Source organism: Tachypleus tridentatus, chromosome 4 (genome assembly GCF_004210375.1).
Source record: "Tachypleus tridentatus isolate NWPU-2018 chromosome 4, ASM421037v1, whole genome shotgun sequence".
Classification (NCBI taxonomy): domain Eukaryota; kingdom Metazoa; phylum Arthropoda; class Merostomata; order Xiphosura; family Limulidae; genus Tachypleus; species Tachypleus tridentatus.
In genome coordinates this window covers 79,117,950-79,143,148 of record NC_134828.1, presented here as the reverse complement: position 1 = coordinate 79,143,148, position 25,199 = coordinate 79,117,950, and the positions used below count along the sequence as shown (strand labels likewise).

At 33.3% G+C, this 25,199-nt stretch overlaps 1 protein-coding gene and 1 long non-coding RNA gene across 7 annotated transcripts in view; one reads left to right on the top strand and one right to left on the bottom strand.

The window, feature by feature from the left end:
- LOC143249517 (uncharacterized) overlaps window positions 1-25,199 on the bottom strand; it is a 140,894-nt gene that overhangs the window by 23,935 nt on the left and 91,760 nt on the right. The window contains exons 1-2 of one of the 5 annotated variants that reach the window (XM_076499499.1): window positions 21,921-24,131; window positions 1,141-2,227 (exon numbers count right to left, since the gene is read on the bottom strand). In XM_076499499.1, the coding sequence (XP_076355614.1) occupies window positions 1,141-2,133 (993 nt within the window). In that variant the 5' untranslated portion in view covers window positions 2,134-2,227; window positions 21,921-24,131. Of the gene's footprint in view, window positions 1-1,140; window positions 2,228-3,788; window positions 3,928-15,462; window positions 15,786-18,762; window positions 19,598-21,920; window positions 24,132-25,199 lie in introns of those variants that run through there. The other 4 variants (XM_076499500.1, XM_076499502.1, XM_076499501.1 and 1 more) reach the window with 4 other exon arrangements.
- The window catches only part of LOC143249518 (uncharacterized), a 107,935-nt gene continuing 104,754 nt past the window's right edge, over window positions 22,019-25,199 (top strand). The window contains exon 1 of one of the 2 annotated variants that reach the window (XR_013027811.1): window positions 22,019-22,151. This is a non-coding gene — a long non-coding RNA (uncharacterized LOC143249518). The remainder of the gene's footprint in view (window positions 22,152-25,199) is intronic. The other variant, XR_013027812.1, reaches the window with a different exon arrangement.

The following is a 25,199-nucleotide window of genomic DNA, read 5'->3' as shown; positions in this document are numbered from 1 at the left end:
GACAAAACTAATGATTCGTTAAAGTTTATACTCCTGCCAATAATAATACTTAAGACGGACAGATATAACGGTTTATCCTTATCAAGGTTATACTGTGTTGCTCTTAATTGAACCCATCTCTTTAATTATCGCTTCCCCCCTGGTATTTTTATAAAGCTTATCTTGTGTGACAGGAATAGCAATCCAACATATAATCCACTTTTATCATCGTAATTTTGATTAGAAAAAAAAAGAAAATGAACCTACACACAGACACATTTATTATCATTTAAATCAACATAACATGTGTGAAAAATTAGTGTCTCCCTTTTTTTCAGTTTGCAACAAACAAGGGGCCGTTAATTAGAGGTAAGAGAGTGTATTGAATAAAAACATCCAAGTTCAAGGATTGCAAATACCCTGCACTGCCGTTGAAATAGATAAGATTTCTATGCTCGAACACGACCCTTTAATTACTAGATTAATGTAATTAATTTAATAATCAGTTGTTTGAATAATTCATAGCAATTTACACCTTTTAATGATTTTAAGACTGATATAAGATGAATTTGTTCAAACTTCAATCTTTCATTGCTGTTGCTAGTAAACAAATACTTAAGTCTGCGCATAGAAACGTAAGATGACAGTTCTTAAATTTATGTTCTATACATATTAGATACAAATGTACGTCTCTGCAGATCTACGAACACTATGTTACAAAATGTTATGATCGTGTAGAAAACGACAGTGGTAATTTATTCGTAGAGGAGCTGTAGGCAAGCACTTTACTTTGACCATCTAGATGTTTATAACCGGTTACATTGTTGCAAGCAAAGTTATTTAATACATTTGTTCATCTCTGCCAGATTCATATCAGTCTGGTAGTTTTATAGACTCATCCAAAGTTGTTATTAGGGGTATTTATTTTGTTCCATAATTATCACATATAACGAATGGCGCTGTTAAATGGAAAATAATCAATCCCAATGACTAATTTAAATTTCAAACACAAATTATATCTACAAAACGGATCCCCTCCACACACACATATTGATTAACACAGAGAAAAAAAATGACTAAATGTTTTTCTAGCATTTGAAGCTTCAGAAATCGCAACAAAATAAGGTCAAGTACAGTAAATACATTAAAATATTAGCTTACCTCTTCTTCTGTTTCCACTTTTAATTTCTTTTTTAATGGGGTATATGTAATATCCTCTTGCACCGAAACAACAGAACTATTTGCACATGCGGATGAACATTCTGAATCTACTTTGGGTGTATGATTAACTAAAGAAGGGGCACAGCTTCCCATTACATTTGCACTATTTATATCATCATGAAGAACACTGTCATCGGTTACACTTTTGGGCAACACTAGCCCAGTTGGCAAGCCCAAACTCACTGTGGGTGTGGGTAAAGAAGAAAAGGATATACTATCGCCAGATATCGGCGTAATCCCAAAAATTCCGTTTATTTCACACGCTTTATTTTTTTCTTTGTCTCGATTTTTATCCTTCTTTTCTTTATGGCTACTACTACGACCTTTGCTGGAAGAGTGTTTTGACTTGCCTTCTGAAGAGCTTGGTCCAGTAACGCCATTAGCAGAAGAAACTACTGTTCCACTGATCGTTTTGGTGTCGGACTGGACAATTTCATGTTTTGCTTCCGATGATCTGCTGCCAACATGTTTTCGCTTGATCTTCATTTTTAATCCTTTGTCGACAGTTGCCTGATGTTCAACTAAGGCACCCATATTTCCTATTCTCCCAGATGTAATAGACGAGCTTCCAGCACAACTTCCGCCAGAATTTGTTCGTGGTGATTTACAGTTTGACATGCCTCCACTAATTATCCCTTGTGTGGTCAAAAGGTTCAAGGACGCTGCGCCACTAGCACTCACAATACCACTTCCTTTAGACTGGGAATATTGACCGCTTCTTTGGTTATTTTTTTCAATATCAGCGTCTAAGTCTATTATAAGCTCACCAATTCCTAACTCCCATTCATTATAGTCATCATCAAAATTAGTTGCATTAGTTGTACCAGTAACAGAATTTTTCAGCTCAGTCTTGACGCTCTCCAAGCAGATAGGCTTGGTGGGGTGGGGCGCTGCCACCTTCCCTCGCTGGCCATCGAGCGGCTGGTCTTTCATTTGCCACTCTTGTCACACAATCCAAAGCAAGGGCGAAGGTACATCCTACAAATATAAGAAACCGGTGTCTTGTTCACTTATAGTTTCGAATATTCTGAAAACGAAAAATAAAACGGACAGATCAGTCATAAGTATTGGTAAAAAATTCAATATCTAATTAATATTATTTGACAGTTCAATCACATATATTGGTAAAAAAATTAAATATCTAATTAATATTATTTGACACCACACTTCTTGTATAACGTATTATAGTTTTATAAATTTTTCTTTGAATTCACATTTCTTCAAAGTTATATATCAAAACTGAAAATGTTTAAAAAGCCTAACGAGTAATGTGTGACTTTTAACAACGAATTTAAACATATTCTAATATTTGGTGTTTGTCACGCAAGACTGCTAACTTTCTTCTCTTAATACAATGTTTTCGTGATACGTTATGTCAGAAAAGAGAAATAGTTTCCTTTTTACTAAATCTAAAAAAGAACGTTTTGAAGGAAAACGCCACTAACCTCAAGTAATAATCCACATCGTTAATAACATAATGGATGAAAGAAAAATTTACAAACCAAAATTGCACAGTGAAATAATAACTAACTCTAGGCAAACCTCTTTCTCGTGCCTGTTAAGAGAAACGATGAAAAACATTTTTCTATTTTTTAACTATGTAATCGACTAAGCTGATTGCCTTATTTTAACTAAATACTACTTTCAGAAATGTCGAAACAAGTTAAAATAGTAATTCCTCACTTTTATGAAATGTATCGGTAAATATTTCATCACATTAGCTCATGTTTTTAAGTTAGCGTGTTCAACAATTTGAGTAACAATTTATACATGTACACATTTACGCAGCTTCACGCTGTTTTTTGACAAAATATTTTTACGAATCTGCACGTGGTGAAATGTCACAAAATTAATAAAACATTTATAGCTAAAAGAGGTAACCTGCTAATGAACATCATTCAACATTAGTTGTATCGAAGATTCAACTGAGTGTTGTTATTTTTTATCGAAGACTTACAATTTATTAATTACTCTGATCCTGGCCGTTCACTGTTAGGGCCTATTCTTAAAAACGCGGCCAAATTTCAAAGTTCGATAAACTGTTCCCCACTGTGACATAATTCATGACTTTTCAATTACATTAATTAAAAGTTAATCGACTGATGCCTGGTAGATATTTGTCTAATTAATCAGTGGATTTTATACCATTAATAAATTTACAGTACATTACATCCGACCCCCATTCTTCAAAATCTAATGAACCTAAACCTTTCACCAAATGTGGCCTATTTCATTTGGGAATACGCACATATATACTGTATTAACGATTTTTTATCCAGTTCCCTTAAAATGTTCTAAAACATGCACTGCTTAATTGTAAAACTTGATTAATTATATTCGTCTAATTCCTTTGTAGGTCTAAAATTTGATTAAATCTATTCGACTAGCACTTTTGTACTAAGTCTTTAAACCACGCTTAACCCAATTTCACTGAGTAGTTTGGAAACAAGTTTGTAACATACGCCCACTCAAACCGAAAACTGTCATTAATCTCTAGCCTACTTTCACAAGAACACAATCAGTTAATACAATCTCTTATTATCAAACAATAAAATATATAACCAGGTGCTAGCTAACAAAATCCTCACTTGTTCTTTCAGGAAAGAATTATTTTAATCTTCACTACGTATCTATGCAATCACATTAGACCAGACACACCCGCTTTAAAGACATAATCTTTTACAGTGGTAATACAACCAATAATCTGGTTAATAAACGGAGACGCTTTTTATATGAAGAAAATATAGAAATTATTATTGGCAGTTTGTCAAAGTTGTAAATCACGTTGAGATAAAACAAAATAACATAAAAACGATTAGGAATCATGAAACAAGTAAAAACTCTGGCCTGGCATACAAAAGAACGGATATAAAGACAATGCGTATAAGAATTCAGTAAATCTGCAATCTGGTTCCAGCTCATTTAGCAACCGTTGCTAACTTAGCCATTGTTGTGGACAAACCGTAAAAAAAAACAATAAAAATAACATTGAAAACCATGATTGCCCAGTTTGAATGAATCAAGAAAAAACAACCAAATATAAAACATGGAGTATAAAAAAGTACAAATTAAAACGTAATAATATACTTCTGTAAAAAATGTAGTAACGATTCTAAGAGAACTTAGTATATACTATACAAAAATAAAATAATAATAAAGAGTCAGCAGCAGACGAAGATGGGGTTGGAAAAATGGAACGAATACCCCTGGAAAAATTCATTGGATCGTATAAATTTATAAAACTAAAGGCCTAACCGCTGAATAATAATTAAAAAAAGCTGCTTTTTTTATTTATTTAGGTGGCGTTTTTCGCTTTAAAATTGCATACGTAAATTTAATGTCACTTTATCATTCCAACCATACGTTAAAGGTATTGCGAATTATAGTAACATGCCCGGTAATTGGTTTAGTATGGAAAAACTAAGCTATTACTTATAGAATATCTGATTTTGTATGTTGATAAGGCTGTTATGGTGGGTGAGGGAAGCGTATGTTGATTTTACTTTGTGTGCCTAGAGGGGAGACAGGGAAGCTTGTATGTTGTATTCCAAGAATAAGGTAATTTGTTTTTTGAGGGTTTTTTTTAGCATTTCATAAATAATGAATATTTTCGGAACTTAAATTAATGAAAATTTGTTCCTCCCTCCTATCGTGATCTAGAGATTCTAAAAGCATGAAGTGTGTTGTCGAAACAAACGTGTCGAACTCCCTCTGAGATAAAATCTGACAATGAGCTTAAAAACAAACATTTATAATATTGAAGTTAAGTCCTATATTATTTCTAATTTTCAAGAATATCTTCTAAACTCCAACAAGCATCACAGTCTTTATAAAAAAAACAACAGTAATTTGATTTTTTCCCGTTCTTTTCTCTCCATCATCATGCCATATTATACGTTTGTAACTAAGCACAAAGTTATCTGTGCTCCGCCCACCATGGGTAATGAAACCCGAATTCTAGCGAGGTAAGTTTGCAGACATACCGCTGCGCTACTAGGGTAAGGCATTTACCATATTATGAGTGACGTCCAGGTAAAATATTATCTAAAACTACTTTGAAAATACCAACAGACATAAATAATTGAAATATCTACAGTAAAATCTATTTGTTAGGTGATGTTTCGGGCAATTGTCTCTTTTCAGACTAACAGCAGACTGCTAAGAGTAAGATACACAGTTCATTGTCTTAAACAATGATAACGAAATAGCTGAACTCAACGTAACAGCGCATCCAACAGCCAACATAACGTATACGAAAGTGCACTTGCATTCTTTAAGTAGGGATGGTATGACCGCCCGTATTAAAGCAATACAAAAGTCATCAAGATGTTCTTCTATACAGGTCATAAGAAGCTAGTTGTGAGGAACTACGTCGTATAGTCGATGTAGCTCCTGTGTATATGCCGCTTTTCAGCTATTCAGAGCGTCCTAAAATCGAAAACAGGTGAACAGACAAAACCGAGATCTCTTAATTACGTTCATCATAATATTTCTTCAACAGGCCTAGTACCATCCTAGTTCTAGCAGTAACTATAACTCTGTCATCATTTGACAGAAAAACAAAGCCATCTTCACGATCTTCGACTACCTATTTTGTTATTATTATATGCAAAATTTATAAAGCTTTAGAATACACTCTAAAACCTAGTAACTCACGTACGCTATCTTATACGTAAAGTAAACAAACACGTATTAGTACAAAAATGTATCATTAAATAAAAACAACTATGTGGTGCTGACAAACAAACTTGAAAAAAAAGAACCATACAAGGTAAGTATGGAAGTTGAATATATTACTTGATCCAGGAAATTATCATAAAGCAGATTAAGCCGTCTCGACTTTACATGGAGAATAAAATCCCTAAATTACTGGCTTTTTAAATGACAAAAGAAATAGAAGCGGAACTTCGAATTATAAAAATGTTGCTCTGTTGTAAAAATAGTAATAAAAGTAGTATTATAAAGTTAACTAAAGGACAGGCATAATGATGAAGGCTGAGATTCTATTCAAACACAAATCCGCTTTAGAAATGAAGAAATGGCAGTTGACTGAAAGTTTTTTGGAAAAAGACAAATGAAAGAAAATCGTAGAAAAAGGAGAAAAAAAACCAGTAGTTTCTTGCGGAAACATAATTAGCTGATTACTAAATATAAAGAGGAATGAACATTTCACAGTAAGACAATGAAATAGGATATTTGAATGTGGCGTAACAATTATTCGAAAGTAAGGGATAGGTAACAAAAATACTTTTGGTCAAAACATTACAGCACAAGATGTCGAGTATTGCGTTGCATAATGACAACGTTTTATGGAATTTTTTTGTAGTTGTTATTTTAGCACAATGTTACACAATGCTCTGGCTCTGCCCACGACGAGTACTGAAACCCGTTATTTATCGTTGTAAGTCCTCAGACATACCGCTGTATCACTGAGGGGTATTTCATTAATTTTAAAAAATGAATCTCTTTAGTTTTAAAACTATTGATCCATATTGAAGAATGCTGCATTTTTGAATGGTATGGATCTTAGGAATCTCGATGCGCACTTAGTTGGATTGTAGAGAGAGAAAAAAACAAGAACAAAAAGCATTTCTTTGCTGACACCGGCCCTGCACAACTAAAATATAGTCTGATGCTTTTAATACGAGCAATTTTTCAAGCACTAAAACCTTTTGGAAATTAACTTTTATACAAAGAGCATAAAACTAGCAAGAAATCTTCAATGTATACATAGAACATGAAGTAATAAAATATTGTGTTTCATTGATATATAGAATCTGCCACGCGATATGTAATAAAATAAAACCTGATATTAAGCGTAACTGAAAACTAAAATCATCTTATGTTTGTATAGGAAAATAAATTCATTGACTACATTTTTGTTAAAATATATTTTTTTAAATACAAGAAACTGCAGACTTTTGAATATAACCTGTCAATATAAGCTTGGGAACGCTAAGCTTTTCTGACATGCGCACTATTTTAGCTCAGATTTACTTTCTTTCATTCTATATAATAATAAAATAAGATGTTACTGTATTCTACACTATACGACACAAAAAATACAATTTTCTAGATGTTTGTAAGTTTGTATGACAAAGTTTTCGCGATAAAAACGCAACAAAACTCATCGTCTCAAGTTTGAGTTGTAGAATATTGTATTTTTTGTTAATATTGGATTAATTACAATAAACAAGAATTGCATTTCTCAACAACACTGGGCATAGAGACATTTCAAAATTGATAAAAACTTATAGAACGATAATCTTAAGTTAAATTTGTACAGTTGCGAAGACTTTGGTGATATATTGTGCTTAGTCCTCACTTTAAAGTTTGCTGGCAGAATTAATGTTTTACTGTTCGTTCTCAATCATAAATAACATTTTATAATTCACTTAGACACGAGTATATTATCACGGAATAAATAACGCACATTAATTATTTACAAGATAGGCACTTATAAGCATTATTTCTCAACTTCCAATCAAGTCAAGTACTCAACATATAAGATGTCATAATGATAATAATATCTTCCACCTACGACATTACTCCTTCACACTATTCCTCTGCCATGAAATATCAAGTTAGGGAAAGAAGAAAGACATGTTTTAATTATGTAATCCCATAGGGAGAAGAAAGGTTAAAGAAACTATCGTGTATCATAGAATTTGGACACTAGAAATCAGAAGCTTTTCAATTCTGAACAACAACAACAACTCACACATATGTATATATAATATTCTGATGAATATTTTTGTTTAGTTTCGGGCTTTAGAAGGTAACTAAGTACGTCTGCTTAATCTATCTGCACATTAAACAGGACAAGCATTTTTGTTATTATGTTGTAGATTTTTAACGTAGGAAATTACTAGTGCTACATGTTATTGCTTCTAACAAGATGTGTCGAAAGTAATTTATTTGTTCGCTGAAATTAAAACCGCTATATGCATCAACAAGGCTTGAAGTACCATAGAAACGTATCTGCATATACTTCATACACAATGAACATATATTATATATACATTTCAGGTTATTAAAAATCTACTGTGGAAGAACGAGTGCGCTGATAGCTAAGGTCGACACACGCATTGCTCTACAACTACATGTTTTAATTCTGTAATCCCATAGGGAGAAAAAAGGTTAAGGAAACTATCGTGTATCATGGAATTTGGACATGAGAAATCTGAAGCTTTTCAATTCTGAACAACAACAACAACTCACACATATGTATATATAATATTTTGATGAATATTTTTGTTTAGTTTCGGGCTTTAGAAGGTAACTAAGTACGTCTGCTTAATCTATCTGCACATTAAACAGGACAAGCATTTTTGTTATTATGTTGTAGATTTTTAACGTAATTGCTAGTGCTCATGTTATTGCTTCTAACAAGATGTGTCGAAAGTAATTTATTTGTTCGCTGAAATTAAAACCGCTATATGCATCAACAAGGCTTGAAGTACCATAGAAATGTATCTGCATATACTTCATACACAATGAACATATATTATGTATACAGTTCAGGTTATTAAAAATCTACTGTGTAAGAACGAGTGTACTGATAGCTAAGGTCGACACACGCATTGCTCTACAATTACACTGTCTCGAGTTGAATTACGATATAAACTATATATATATGGCCTCATTGTAAATGGAAAACCAGTTAGGTGACTACATCCACGTCTAATTAGGGTTGCCGCAAATCGTTAGTTGTTTGTAAAACGCCCTTTCTTCTCAGCAGGATTCACACAGCATAGAGTATAATTTAATTATCGTGAAACGTAATGTTTGGACGATCATATTTTATTACACCTATATTATTCTGGTTACCTGTTAACAGGGCATTTCGAATCCAATTAACATACATACTGCATCTCAGCCGGTTTATCCAAACATAAAGACACACATTTCAAAACTAAAACTATCGACAAAATAATAAATAAAAAAAATACTTGGAATGTGTCGTTAACGTGTTTTCTGCTCTTTTACAGCCGATAAAATTTATGATATATTAATGCAGTGATGCAGTTTCTTAAACATTAATTTCAGCTAACTGACATAGCGTAAAACAAAATATTTTAGTGTGGTCGTTTTATTTAGAATTTTAAACAAATTAATTAGACTTGCATAATTATTGTTACATTTATAAAACAGGATTTTGGACAAAATGCAAGTAGACAAAAATGATTTGTTTGTCGTTTTTTTTAGAAAAACATCACATTACGTGTAATAATTGTTACGTGTAAGAAACACGATGGGGAACAGTGTTTCAAACGATACCTTGTAATACATTACTATTTATTGTCTGTCTCAAAGTTTAAAATGCATAACGGTTTACTGAACTCTGGCCGATGATGATCTGTATGTAACTCAAGATGTATCAGTAGAATAACTAATTCACCAATGAAACTAGTAAATTATAACCGAAAAAAAATATTCAACGAAACATTTTATGACATCAGCAACGTATTGGTGAACATACAACAAACCATTTTTTGATACCACTCTTTCTGTACTGACCATACAGATATAAACATGATAACAAATAGACAGTTTGTTTGTTTGTTTTTGAATTTCGCACAAAGCTACTCGAGGGCTATCTGTGCTAGCCGTCCCTAATTTAGCAGTGTAAGACTAGAGGGAAGGCAGCTAGTCATCACCACCCACCGCCAACTCTTGGGCTACTCTTTTACCAACGAATAGTGGGATTGACCGTCACATTATAACGCCCCCACCGCTGAAAGGGCGAGCATGTTTGGCGCGACCGGGATGCGAACCCACGACCCTCAGATTACGAGTCGCACGCCTTAACACGCTTGGCCATGCCGGGCCAACAAATAGACAGACACAAGAGTTAAGACAAGTAAAACGTTAAGGTATTGTCTGAACCTTAACCAAGACACTAACATAGTTAAATACCTTTCAATAGCACCGAAACTGTTGGCATACATTTAAACCTATCTGTATGCTTTCAAGCTTGTAACTAAATGAATCACATATCCGAATTCATTCACAACGCGAATGCGTTACCTACGTAAATTAAATAATACAATTATGAGGGCTGACACGGGTTTCTTTATGAAACCAGCGATAAAGTGAAATCAAACAAACAGATATAACCTTGTCTTCGGTATAAACTGTTACCAAATATATCAGGTCGTCCCATAAGTAATGTCCGAAAAATTAACACAGAAAGTGCATCATCATTTCTTTCTTTGTAGAAAGATTTAATGACTAACATATGTAGCAGGATGTGTACACAAATGTTCAGACATATAAAAGAAACTAACCCAGCTCCACTTTCTCAGATCACTAATCAAACAAACCCTTATACAGATGGATGTGTCTAAGGAGCACATTAGGCATATAAAGCTTTATAAGTTTAAAAAGGCAACAGTACAGCAGAAATCTACACGAAACATTCAAGGTGTTTATGGTGCGGAGTCTCTCAATGAAAAAAAACGTCGAAACGTGATTTCGGAAGTTCAGATAAGGTGACAACATCTTAAATGATGCGCCACGTTCAGGTCATTCTGTTGAGTTTAATGATGACTTGCTACTGGCTGCACTTGATGAAGATTGTGCTGTAACAGATGAAGAACTAGCACAGAAGCTTAATTCAACCCATTCAATAGTTAAACAGCTTGGAAAGGTGTCAAAACTTAGAAAATGGGTTCCCCATGATTTGACAGAAGCGAAGAATGGACATTTTCACTTCTCTGCACTCTCGTGAACGTAACTCGCCGTTTTTGGACAGGTTAGTGACTAGAGATGAAAAATGGATATTTTATAAAAATGTTAAGCTCCGAAGACAATGTCTAAGTGGAGATAAACTGGCTAAAGCACGGCCCAAAATGGACCTCCACTCTTGGAAAGACTTGGTTAGTGTTTGGTGGAATATTGTTGATATGATCCACTTTGATTTGCTGCCACTCAATGTAACAATTACATCAGACTTCTATTGTCAACAGTTAGAGCGCTTGAATGTTGCACTGAAAGAAAAGAGGCCTGTTTTGATCAATCGTAAAGGTGTTGTGTTACAACAGAATAATGCATGACCTCATACAGCAAGGATCACATTTGCAAAGATTGAAGTGATAAACGGAGAAAAACCTCCATATCCTCCTTATCTCCAGATCTTTCGTCATCTGATTATCATCTATTCCGAAGTGTGCAGAACTATTTTTATGGAAAACAGCTTGGAACACATGAAGATGTCAAAACTACCCTCTCTATATTCTTTCCCTCTAAACCCCAAGAAATTTATAGAAGTGGCATTCAGAAGTTTGTGAATAGTTGGCAAGAAGTAATTAATAATAATGGAACATACATTATTGATTAAATAACATTAAAAGCGTTTGAAATCATTTCTCTTTTTCTGAACCTAAAATCGGGCATTACTTGAGGGATGACCTGATATTATTTATATATGTTGACAATCCACGACAAACATTCTTATGATGAATAGACTTTCATGTTTCGTTAATACCACAAAAAACAGAAATGTGTGTTTATGTGAATCAGATGATTCTTAAACGCATCTGATTGTTTAAAGATGTTTGCAATGTTTAAAGTTACGAAAGCTATAAAAATAAAAAAAATCTAAATTATAGACACGTCTTATAACTAAAGTAAGATCACAATGGTTAGTTTGCTTACTTTGTTGTTAAGTGCAAAATTACAAAGTGGGCCATCTAACCGTGCTGTGCTCACTTCAAGGATCAAAGCCCGTTTTTATGCCGTAGGCTCTCAACCTTATGGCTTAGCCACTGAAGGGGCCGAGGATACCAATTCAAAATAACAATACCCAAAAAAAGTCATGCATTTACTAATTTTATCTTTTAATATACAGTATTTAACTTTATCGTAACTTCCTTGTAAATTTAAACTTACATTATCTAATTTTTGTAACGTTTGACCTCCATTCTTCAAGTTTCTTGTAAGGGTTGGCTTCCAATCTTTAATCTTCATGTTTTAACTCACATTCTCTAGCCTTCTTGTAAGTTTTAACTCACATTCTCTAATATTTTTGAAAGTTCTTAACTCACATTGTCTAGTCTTCTTATAAGTTTTAATTTACATTCTTCAGTCTTCTTGTAGGTTTTTTCTCAGTATTTAATCATCTTGTAGGTTTAATCCACAGTATCTAATCTTCTTACAAAGAGTGACTTATTTTATAATTCTCTTGTATAGCTTGTACACAGTTACATAAACAAACTAAACGTGCTATAAATTATCGTTTCTAAAAATATTAAATTTAAGATTCGCACTTTATAGCTACAGTATATCTAAGTCATAACAATCGTATTAAATTAAATGAAATAGTGAGTATATCTAACACATGCAATGGCACTATTATAGTTCTTAGTTTTTAACCTTATCAGTTCTTGCTAGACATATAAAGACGCTAATTGTTTGTTTGTTTTTAAATTTCGCACAAAGCTACTCGAGGGCTATCTGTGCTAACCGTCCCTAATTTAACAGTGTAAGACTAGAGGGAAGGCAGCTAGTCATCACCACCCACCGCCAACTCTTGGGCTACTCTTTTACCAACGAAAAGTGGGATTGACTGTCACATTATAACGCCCCCACAGCTGGGAAGGCGAGCATGTTTGGCGCGATTCGGGCGCGAACCCGCGACCCTCAGATTACGAAGCGCACGCCTTATCGCGCTAGGCCATGCCAGGCCTAAAAGACGCTAATACCCTAAAAACATCAGGTTGTAATTATGCAAACACTCAATATTGTGGAATACCAAATAATAATGTTACTGAACAAGCATGATAGAAATCAAAATATTGCTGGCGCATTTTTACGAGCTGTGCCAAAAAGACAGTATAATCATTTCTGCTACGGTTCATAACAGATATTTAAAACATCACATGGGACACATTCTCGTAGGTTAGTTTTAGTTATGTACATATAAATAGGAACTAGAGAGGATAATACATTTTACAAAGAGAAAAATAATAGAAAATAACCCTAATGACTAATTTATGTTTAACGTACAAATGCACACAAAAATAAAAACATCTTCATTTTCCCTCAGTTCTTGTACATGATAAGCGATCAGATTTTAATCAAGTTTTGCCGACGGCTACATAAGGTCTGCCACCCCTATACGTCCCCATAGTTATCTACATATTACGATATAAATGTTATAATTTCATTAATTACACGAAACGGATTTTGGATGGAGCTCAAATAGCCGTTTTCATTAGAAAAACAACGTATATTACTCAACACTGCTCATTTGCAGTTTTATCGAACATTGATTAGGTTAGTATATTCCTTACAGATAAGGATTCCTGCACGTACTTTGAAATATCATCAACTGATAAGATAAGTTGATGGAAGTTCTCATCTTTGTTGGTATTATACATGAGGTAACAAGCTATGTGTTCACGTTAGTACCTGGTATAAAAACTAATAGTTTTAACTATGCTGATCTACGACTACCAGCATGTAATTTCAGACGTTGGCTTTTTCCATAATATCCCACACTATATAAGACTTACCCAGTTATCACACTCATTATCTTATCCTTGCGTACATTTCACGAAGTTGACAATATACAGATATTGAAAACTTATGTTGAGAAAAAAAAAATCACTTGCCTGAGTCTAGTTCGTAATTTAGTTTGTTTGTGCTAGCCGTCCCTAATTTAGCAGCGTAAGACTAGAGGAAAGGCAGCTTGTCATTATCACCCAGCGCTAACTATTTGGCTATTCTTTTACCAACGAATAATGGAACTAATCGTAACCTTATAACGCCACCGCGGCTAAAAGGGTAAGCAGTTTAGTGTCAAGGGTATTTAGACCCAAGACCCTCAGATTGCGAGTTAAGTGCCCTAACCACCAGGCCACGCCGGATCCTTCGTAATTTAGAGAATTTCTAGACTATTTTACATACGAGTTCACAGGTTCTGCGGGAATACCAAGTAGACAATCGAACATTTAATGGTATTTACGACTGGAGCTGTTCACTTAAGTCTTGTGAAAAAAACTTAAAATCAAATTACAACAGTTTTAACACACTAACAAATTGATACGTAAAGAAAAGGAAAGTTTCGAGGATCATGTATTATGTGAATCACTGCCGTAAGCGATATGCTCTAATATTATCTAATAAAACCTGTTTTCAAACACAGCAGACCGAACTTAAAATACCTATCAAGATTATTTATTGTTTGTTTTGAATTTCGCGCAAAGCTACTCGAGGGTTATCTGCGCCTATCAAGATGATTTATTAACTTTATAAAGTAGAAATTTACTGTTTAAGCGTAAGAACCATTGGGGCATAGATTAAGTGAACATGTGGCACATTGACAGTTGTACAGACTTTACTGGTTATTGATAATTATACATAACAGCACGTCCGCTTGAGGTTTTCTCATAGTTTATATTCAGAGCAATATAATTATCTTCATTTCGTGACTAACACAGATAAATAATTTTTAGGCAGTATTCTAACTAATTCTCTACGTTTGTTATTTATTTAAATAAAAATAATTTTCGAAATGACTGAGGAATACATAATGAACTAGTTAAAGTGCAATCACAAAACTGCATTACATCTAAGTTCAGTAAAAACTCGAAAAAGAAAATTAATCGAATACTGGTCTAAACATCATCATTAACTAAAAATATGACAAATATGAACCAATCTTAAGTATTCATCTTCACAAGAAAATCATAATAAAGAAATAAGTAAACAAATAAGCATATGTTATATTTAAAACACACGTACAGTTTAATGAAGTTGTCATGGGTTCGAATCCCTATCGCACCAAACATGCTCGCCGTTTAAGCCGTGGGAACATTATAATGTTACGCTCAATCCCACCATTCACTGGTAAAAGAGTATCCCAAGAATTGGCGGTTGGTGGTGATTACTAGCTGCCTTCCCTCTAGTCTTACACTGCTAAATTAGGGACGGCTAGCGCAGATAGCCCTCAAATAGCTTTGCGCAAAATTCAAAACAAACAAACTTAATGTTGTTGTGCTTAAAACAAAGAACCAGCAGATAAATCGGCTTAAATATAAAGGAGAGAAAGTCAACACGAGATAAATAAGCTATGTCGGAAATAAATTCGTCTTTCTGCTTCAGTGTTTGTTACAAGAGGATTTACCACCCCTTCGCCTATCATTCCATGCACATTCTATTTATTTATATTGTTCCCCACTTCCTCCCGCCCATAACTATAGTCACACTTAATTAATAACTCTCACAGTATGAGCTCACTATCCTATAACGTCCTACCTCTCAAGAGCAACAGCTTGAGGGAAGAACTGTTGAGGGACAAAAGAATCTGGACGTTGAAGAGCAACAACAATTAACGAGAAAGCAACAGGAATGCGGGTAGCAACCATCTGCTATGCTGCACAACAGAAGCAAAACCAGGTCATTGACGTCAAACAAGGCTTTGTATTCCTTGTGCGCGACTGGTACCTTCTATTGTTGGTGGGTCGAAAAGTATTTTTTTAATCTACTCAATGCGTCTCGACAGCATAAAATGGAACCTTTCAAGATAATACAGCGAAAGCGCAAAACAAACTAGCACTTGGAGGTCTTACATTTTATGTTTCGGTTGAGCTGACTAAAAAATATGAACAAACGTAATAACAACATGAAAGGGAGTGCCAACTGCCTTACATAAACAGCATAACTTTGTTGAAATGGTTTTATAAAAAGAAAGCTAAAGTGGCGACGGTCCAGAAGTCGTTCGTCTTAAGAATAACTACATACATCTAATGGCGTAAGGATTTCACACATCTATTGGCGTAAGGATTACATACACATATTGGCGTAAGGATTACATACATCTAATGGCGTAAGGATTTCATACATTTATTGGCGTAAGGATTTCATAATCAAACAGCGAACTTTAAACAGCACACATATTACGTTAATAAACTTCGTTTTGAAACTAATAAAACTACTAATAAATGCTAAATTTTGAAATATACAGAGCATTATAACATTTATTGCTACTTTCATTAACAGTGTTAGTTGTACTATTTGGTATACTGAATATCATTTTTTTCATTATTATATTTTTGTTATCGATATGATTTCTTAATATAAGCGCTCAGGAGTAAGCTGGCCTAACCTTGCACAATATTATTGTGATTATGGTCAGAAATATCATTAACTGTAAGGGTACCTAACTGATGAAATAGTGCTTTCTAATCTTTATAACTAGAAAAGTAAGAAGGGTATACTTAATTTACTATACTGATTGACAGGTTAATTATTAGCTTGGCTCTAACTACGTAGCTTCCTCTGATCGGAATTTAATATTAATTGTTAAGAACTGGCTGCATATCACTATAACTTTATCAAGCTCTGAAATTCGTACCTCCTATGGTAGCAACACAATATATCATAGACTTCAAAACTCATAATTTCAGACGTATAAAACACTTTTAAGGATAAATATACATGTACTACTTGTGAAAAGGTCATAATTTTCTGAATAAGTTAGTTTTGAAAGGATTATTACTAAAATACGAAACACAAGAGTCGAACTTTTGAAACAAGTTTCCGCTAACTTCATTCTAGAGAATTCAAATAACATAAAAAGCTTTTATAATGTAAATACATATGCACACACACTTATAAATATACATCTGGATATATTCTCTCTTGTTCTCGAGTTAAATTTGTATTTCAGTACGACGAGCACTCACCTAAAGTTACATATTAATATATCAAACAAATGGGTACAAAAATGTTTGGATAGAATTACCATTTAAAACTTCACAAAATCATTTATTTCAAATACTTGATATGCACACAAAAAGTGCTTTTGGACAAACTTGCAAATACAAAAAAAGACTCAAGGTTTTTTAAAATGAGATATATCCAAAATTGAGTAAGAAGTTGGTGAGGGTTTTTATTAACTGCTATTTTCAAAAGTTGCAGAACAGAGTGAAAGTCCATGATGACTGAAAGATTGCTTATGCGGTTCCTGCCTACAAAACAGAAAGAGTTGGAGGCGATCCTAAAACCACAGGTTTATCATTTTTTCCTCTGCTCTTGAGTAAGATACAGAAATATATATTAGTGTTTAAAAAATATCGCTCATTGTACTTTTGAAAATTATCTTATTGTCTAATCAGTCAACTTTCGCAACTGTCTTCTTTAACCTGTTCGTTAGTTTTTCTTTTCAGCCTAAAAGAACTAGTGATTGATTCAACATTTTGTTCCATTATTTCTGGATTGATGAGTTTAGCAATGGTGAATTAAGTAATAAAGCAGTAAGTTTGTAAACACGATGCTGATAATTTGGATTCATTCCAATATTTAACTGCGTAAGCACGTGGGTATAAAACGTTTTGTTTAAACCTAAATTAGAAGCAAGTTCGTGGAATTAACGGTTTTATCTGCTTCTGCTCGTTCTTACCAGTTCTAAGCTTGTTCTATTGTTTTGATACACAACAGTAAGAAATACAAGAGTTAGCTTAAAATAAATTAATAAATGAATTAATCCGTGGTTTTACTCTTTTTATACCTTACTTTGGTTTTGTTTAGTATAGATAAGCATAATACATAAAGTAAAAAAAAAAATTCTAAAGAATATGGACTTTTGTTTAAATGCAAAAAAATAAAAAAATGTGTCATAGAACTCTGTGTATTCTTTCGTATCGTTTTTCTCGTTCTTTAAATGGTGACGCACAATTCCCAACTTTGACATTATTTCGTATTTCGTCAGACCGCATGTTATGTGAAATCAATATACCAAGAAAGAATAAAATCTAAGAGAAATCGTTTACAAAAATGACACGCACCACAAGTTTATTTTTTACTATTTGATATAAGATTGATCTCGAAATCCAACTGCTTTTTACATCAAGAAAGCAATAAATAGTGCACGCTAAACTGAAACAAAATGTTCGTCATGATTTAGACATAAAGAATTAATGAAAACGAAACAAATTTCTGTAACTGCACGTGCCAATAACGATAAATTTTATTGCGCTCAAGCATTCAAAATGCATCTTGACGTAATTAACGGATTTGGCCAGTAATAGTAATATTCTCCATGATCTAGACGAATTGATCACCTCAAAAAAATATAATAATTTATCTATAAAACACCTGTTTATTTTTTATTTCACTATTGTGTGATAGTGTCGTTTGTTTGTTTTTATTACATAATTGTAAATTTGTAGTAATTGTTTCAATATTTTGTACGATATTAGCAAATGAGTCATAAGTGTAGAATACAACGAACCCATGTTAAATTCGTAACACTGCTAAAAAGTACACAATCATAGACTACACATTATTTGGGTCGATTTAATTGTATATTACATATACTTTCTCCCAGGAGCCACGCTTCTTCAAGTAATGGAATTCAATACGTTATCAGTACGAAAATACATTAACACAGTGTCCAAAACATGCATTCAAATAGTTTGAAAAGAAATCAAAGTGTTTTTTTGTGGATCAATAAGGAACCAATACAACAGAAACAATTCAGCAATGTATTAAATTATATTTATTTATACTGAAAATGAAACGATCTAATAATATTACGTGCGATTAGGTACTCACTTAAGAATTTGAGAGAGGTTCTAACAGCCAAACTGGGGGCAAGATATAAATCACCCGAGCTCATCTTTACTTCTGTACATTGAATTGGAATCCTTTTCCATTTTTCCCATTTGTTGAAGCGTAGCTTATCAAATCTCATTTATCCTCTTAAGATTTATTTCTTATGCAATTATTTAATTTACAAAAAAAACAACACACAGTTACATTAATTTTATACGGTCCCTGGCGCTGCTTTAGTATACTAGATTTTTAAGTAAGTAACCGGTTGCTTCTAAGATAAACGAAGCAATACTGCGAATATTACAGCCGCGCCTTCTTAACTTTACGAAGTATGTAGTTGAACAAATAAACCCTCCTTGCAGTAACATAGATGTCTTCAAGCTAAGTAAAATAGAGAACCTGACAAAGAATAATCTTGTTTAATTCAAACATATAACGTTACGAAGTAGTTACCCGTATAAATACTTGATTCGCTTCCATTATCCCGGAACCGAAGAAAGATTTTTTTTTCACGACTAAGAGAACATTTTAACTACCAGTTGGAAAATTGTACGTAATGAAAGTTCTAAATTTCAGTTTCTAATTTGCATCTGTAGGTTTTCCTCAGTTTTTAACTGATTATCTGTAACAAAGATGATAAAGTGATTAATACAACACAACTCCCAAACTTTAACTCGCTACACGGTAATGAATTTGTTACTCGTAATTCTTAAGAGTTGTAAAGATGATTTATATGATGACAGCTTGTGCGCGATGCGAGCGTACAGATATATATAGCAAACACATCCTAATGCATGACTGGATAACTCAATGTCATTACATTAACCTCTTCATTAAACAGCAATGTGCTATACAATAATATAAACAACCGTACGTAACTTCTTCCGTTAAATGATATCTAGTAAGTGTAAGTTACAAGTAGTTAATCAAAGTTCATGTCCTAATTTGTGCAAATGCTTTTTAACATACATTCTGTTTGTTTTTCTATCATAACCCTTATCAATAAAGTAATACTGTCAGCTTTTCGAGTGTATTTTAATACAATACAATAGAAGATAATACTTAATACATCACAATATAATATAATATAATTTGTTGCACGTTCTTCCACATCTAAAAATATGTAAAAGGATAGACACAGATAACTCTGGATAAACGTAAACCATAAGATTATGAGCTTTTTATGGTTTTTGTAATATCCAAATAATTGTATCAATATAAAATATTTATGAAAAATGAAAAAGGAGACAAAATATATTTAATATGATTGTCTACAGCCTATACCAACAGGTGCGTGTGATGTCAAAAATACTGACCAAAATCATGAAAGGGCCTTTGTTGCAGCAAAGTCGATGTTTGAAACTTTAGTATCCAATTACCATTATATGGTTACTAGTTGGTTAAAGAAACCAACGTATCATTAGTTTTCAAAGACTAATTTTAAACCTTAACATACATTGGAATGACCTTTCTTCACAAACAGTGTATTATAGAGATCATCGTATCTTACATGTTGTCGAAAGGGTTTATTATTCGCTCGTGCTGTAACTTTAAAAAGAAATAGTGGAAAATTGGTTTTAACAAATATAGTCACGAGCTAAGCAATTATATATCGCGCGACACAATGTTCCAACAAAATTACGAGTTACTTCGAACTACTCGGTCTATTAGTTTAAAATCACGCATCTTTACTTTTTTTCATATAAACACAAATAAGGTTGTTCACCTTCCTGTAAGCTTTTCCTTTTTTCACGTGACAAAATCAGAATTCAAAATTATTAATTAACCAGTAAAGATATCAGTTATTCGATCCTGAAAGTATAATTATTTAAAAGATAACACTGACGCAATATCAAGAGCAAAATACTAAAGTTTTGCTTGAAAATGGAATTTAAGCAGAATTTTTGTGGCATGTTGCATATTAAAGAAAACCTTCAATAAATTATAGTACTTAGAAATAAATTTATTTTTAAGTATTCCATTTTTCTAGCTTGGTTTTAATACTTGGAAAAATCCAAATATATATATATATATATATATGTGTGTGTACTATTGTTATTAGAACTTTGTTGTATCTTTGTGTGTTTATTCGGTTTGTATATATATTTCTATCATATATACACACCGGATTAACACGCAAAGCTACAACTTTACAACTTGAAAAACGTGGGACACCAGCAAGTTTGGAAAAAATGTGCATATGGTTATCACCAAGGCTTAGAAAAACATGCTTAGCATTTTTTTCTCGAATGATGTCACCTATCGTGATACACGTAACTGCTAAAATGCTCATTTTTATCTCGTATCTCCCATATGTAAGCATGCCCCTAAATCGTAGGAGATATTTATTTACAAGTGTGTGGGATGGTAACATTAGTCACGATGGTAAGTTCTCATTAAAAGTTCAAGAGCGTTTCATGTTTCGTCCCCTCAGCCAGTTCTAGAACATACAACTTTGTCTCCGAAAGGTTAAAAACATTATTATTGTTAGGGCATATATTTTGTAGTGTTTTTTTTTTTTTTTTTAGTTTACGTTGTAACGAAGCCTTACACAAATTTTGAAAGATGACATTAAAGCAATGAGATACTCTAAACTGAAATATATTGTGACATTAAAAATATTTTTAGGTGATGGAATTTATTCTAGGTAATTTAAAATACGATTGAACAGAACTCGTGATAGTTGTTTGTTTTTGTTTTTACTTAGATATGCTGAATCGAAAGATATTGATAAACATTGGTGCTAATGGGATAAACCACTGTCTTTAACGACATACAAGTGCGAAAAGATACACATGTGAAAAATATACCATTAATTTCAAAAAATCCAAAACTAATTCGTTTTAAAGTGTTAAGAAACGCATTTGATCGTTTACTTCAGTAATATTCCGATGATATATACAACAGTACATATGGTAGGTGCAAATCCCCAGGCATAGTTGAAAACGAAGCTTTTCACTTCCACCCACGCCCTTTACATATATATATATATATATACATATTGATCGCAGTATAACGTCTCACCCCCAACCATTACTTATTTCTCGAACGTCCCTGGAACGCTAAAACAAACCGATCTTTCTTGTGCTTATAATAGCGAAAACACCATCAAGAAAACAAACAAAATTTACATCCACTGGGCACAAACAAACACTTGCCTTGAATATTCTTGTAGTGCAGGATTAACACTGCTGTTACGTAATAGCCCAGAATGTGCAGAAGATGAACTATCTTGACCGTCTGTTCTTTGCTGTTCAGAGTAGAGGCTTCTAGCCGAATGATTGGCTACGAGTACTACTACCATGCGGTGGACTGATGACGGTGACGCATAGCTCTCTCAGCTCGTGCTGTTAATGATCCTGGGTGAAATGTGCATTCAAACTGGAACGGTAGGTTGACATCGATTTCTAAAACTAATCCGAACTGATTAGAATTTGTTAGACATTTTGAACATTCACGTCACCTAAAGCTCACCTCACTTTATTGTATCACGTGCCGGACGTCATTCCTTCGAGTTCTTCCAACCGCTTCAATTGTCCGCAGCTCGTGCACTATTACGGCTTCACGAGCACACGCGTCATACACACAACTACCATTGACACATAGCACAGCACACTGTTTCTAGGCACAAAAACACTGTAATTTCGTTACTTCTCTTTACAGGGTCGCCAACTCGGTTTGTTTCAGTTAGACTGCAGTAAACATTTTCTATAGAAACGTGTAACAAAACCTAAGAATCGCCGCTACGTGACAGGGAAAAAAGAAAACATTCCTTTAAAATACTTTTGTGACAAGACTTACTTAACAGATTACTGTTTCTGCAAAGACGGTAAACTGTCATCTATTTCAAACGCAAACACAAACCGCCAGTGAACACATCAATTGGAACATGCTCGCCCGCTATGTCTGCTATGTGCAACCTAAATCTCCCCCCTTTCAATTCTACAGCCCCCTGTGTTGTTCGTAGAAACAATAATAAAAGCATACTTCTAATTTCACTGTGGGAAGCACCCCACTCTCACGTGACCGTGCCTGAGGGGGGAGTATTCTTGTACTGCGAGTGTGATAAATTTGGCAACACAGCGTGACAGAGTCGATCGTGGAGGTCGCGCCAAGGTTTGTGAATAGACTGGTACAGGTAGAAAGAAGCAGAGGAAAGCCTGTTTGCTAACACCAGAAGCCCGCGTAGCGTTTTTTTCCAATCTGTAGCCTACTCGAATGTTTTCTTCGTTTTCATTATTCCAAAAAATAAGAAGCATTTCTAGGACTGTAAATAAATGAGAATATAATTAATCTTTGGGAAACATGCACATTTGTTAACGTCACACTTTAAAATATAATTTATTCGAGTTAATGTGTTATATTTTTCTGTTTTGCCCCTTTATTATTTACGTTTCTTGCCAGTTACTTTTGTCTTTCTTATCGATTAGGTTCGGTATGGCCAGGTGGGTTAAGGCGTTCGACTCGCAATCTAAGGGTCGCGGGTTCGATTTCCCGTCGCACTAAACATTCTCGCCCTTTCAGCCGTTGGGGCGTTATAATATTACGGTCAATCCCACTATTCGTTGGTAAAAGAGTAGCCCAAGAGCTGGCGGTGAGTGGTAACGACTAGCTGCCTTCCCTCTAGTCTTACACTGTTAAATTAGGGACGGCTAGCACAGATAGCCCTCGTGTCGCTTTGAGTGAAATAGAAAAACAAAACAAAAATACGTATTGACTAAAATCTGTTTGGAAAAATAAACTTTCCTTATAAAAAAAAAAACTTTCGAATTAGAGTTGTTTCTTTGTTCAACCTTGAATTTTGTTAGGACAACATTTTTAGGTTGTGAAAAAATAAATGAGACATCGTAATGACACAACACAAGAATGGTAAATGGAAAGGCAAACTTTAAAATTCGAACTTATTTTGTCAATCTTTTGGATATTCGACAAAAAAGAAAGTAAAAAATGTATGTCACATTTAAAAAAAACAGTGGAAATATTTGTTATTATAGAATTTCCTGGAGAAAAACAATAAAGTATATGAAGTATTTTTATGAGAATCTGTAAAGGTAATAACTGTAATACGAACCATACTTCCTGACTAACAATTATCATAAATTCTTAGGTTTAATGTAATTGGTCGAAATAATGTGAAGAAACAGCAATCCGAACAATGCGAGTCTTAAGATATTATAAATTAAATCAAAATACTAGAACTGGGTAGATAGATTTGTTTCAAGTTAAGTACAAAACTACACAAAGGGCTATCTGTGTTTTGTCCACCGGTTAGTGGGTAAACAAAAAATTAAAAACAAACTTCAAAGGATAAAGTAAAATCGGTAAATTTTTAATGCAAAAAAAAGAGCTGTTAGTACCATAAATAATTTCATGTAAACGGAAAATGAAAACCCACATGGAAATACGTGTATGTATGTAGAGGCAGACTTACAATAAATGTGAAATACCAAGCATTAAACCTGTAAATATATAGTCTTCTTTCTATGCCCATTCACAAACCACAAGTTGGTGTTGTTTTAGCAAAATTGTTTGTTTAGCCTTATAATTTTTACATTCGAAACTTTATGTTTGAAATACTAAGGCACCAACCAATTATCTGCTGTTACGTTATCATCAGTGAGCATTGTTATGAGAAAGTGATAAAAAATATACATATTTAATAAAAACTCGGAAATACAGAATAAATAAGATAAAGTGTGAAAAACATCTGCTGAATTGAACTATGTCCATTTAACACCAGTTTAAAACACACGCTGCAAAAACAATAATAATGAATATCCCTAAGGGAATAGATAAAGGATGTGTTTCAAAACATAACAGCCGTAATATTAATGTCTTATGACAAGTATAATTAACTACGATCATGCTTTGCCGATTTGTAAAAGGTGTGGACACCATGATAATAAAACAAATTTAGGCTAAGAACGAGGTGTAACGTAAATAGCATATGGAAATTACACGATGAAATGTAACTATTTACACAAAATTATGAAATACGGCAAGAATTTACAACAAAATAAAATTGTTTAAAGATGTAATTCTTTCAACCAGTGATCGAATAAGCTATTCAGAATTATTGGAACATATATATATTTATGTAAGAAAGGATCTGTGAAGACTAATGTTTATTAAAGTTGGTTTTAACCTATATATATATATATGTACATATATAGAGACACAAAATATTTTTACACGAAGACAAAATGAATAGCAAGTAACATTTTCACTACGAGAGGGTGCCACTAGCTGAAAAAATAACACATAAATCCAATTTGTAAACCATAAATTGTTTGGCCCACTCTTCAAATAAGAATTTGTGTACTTTATTTAAGAAATAAAAATTGATAACAACCAAAAAAAACAAACTAGATTTATATTGGTTTTATAGATAGATATTAAAACGTTATTGCTTTCATATATTGATAAGAATAAAATTA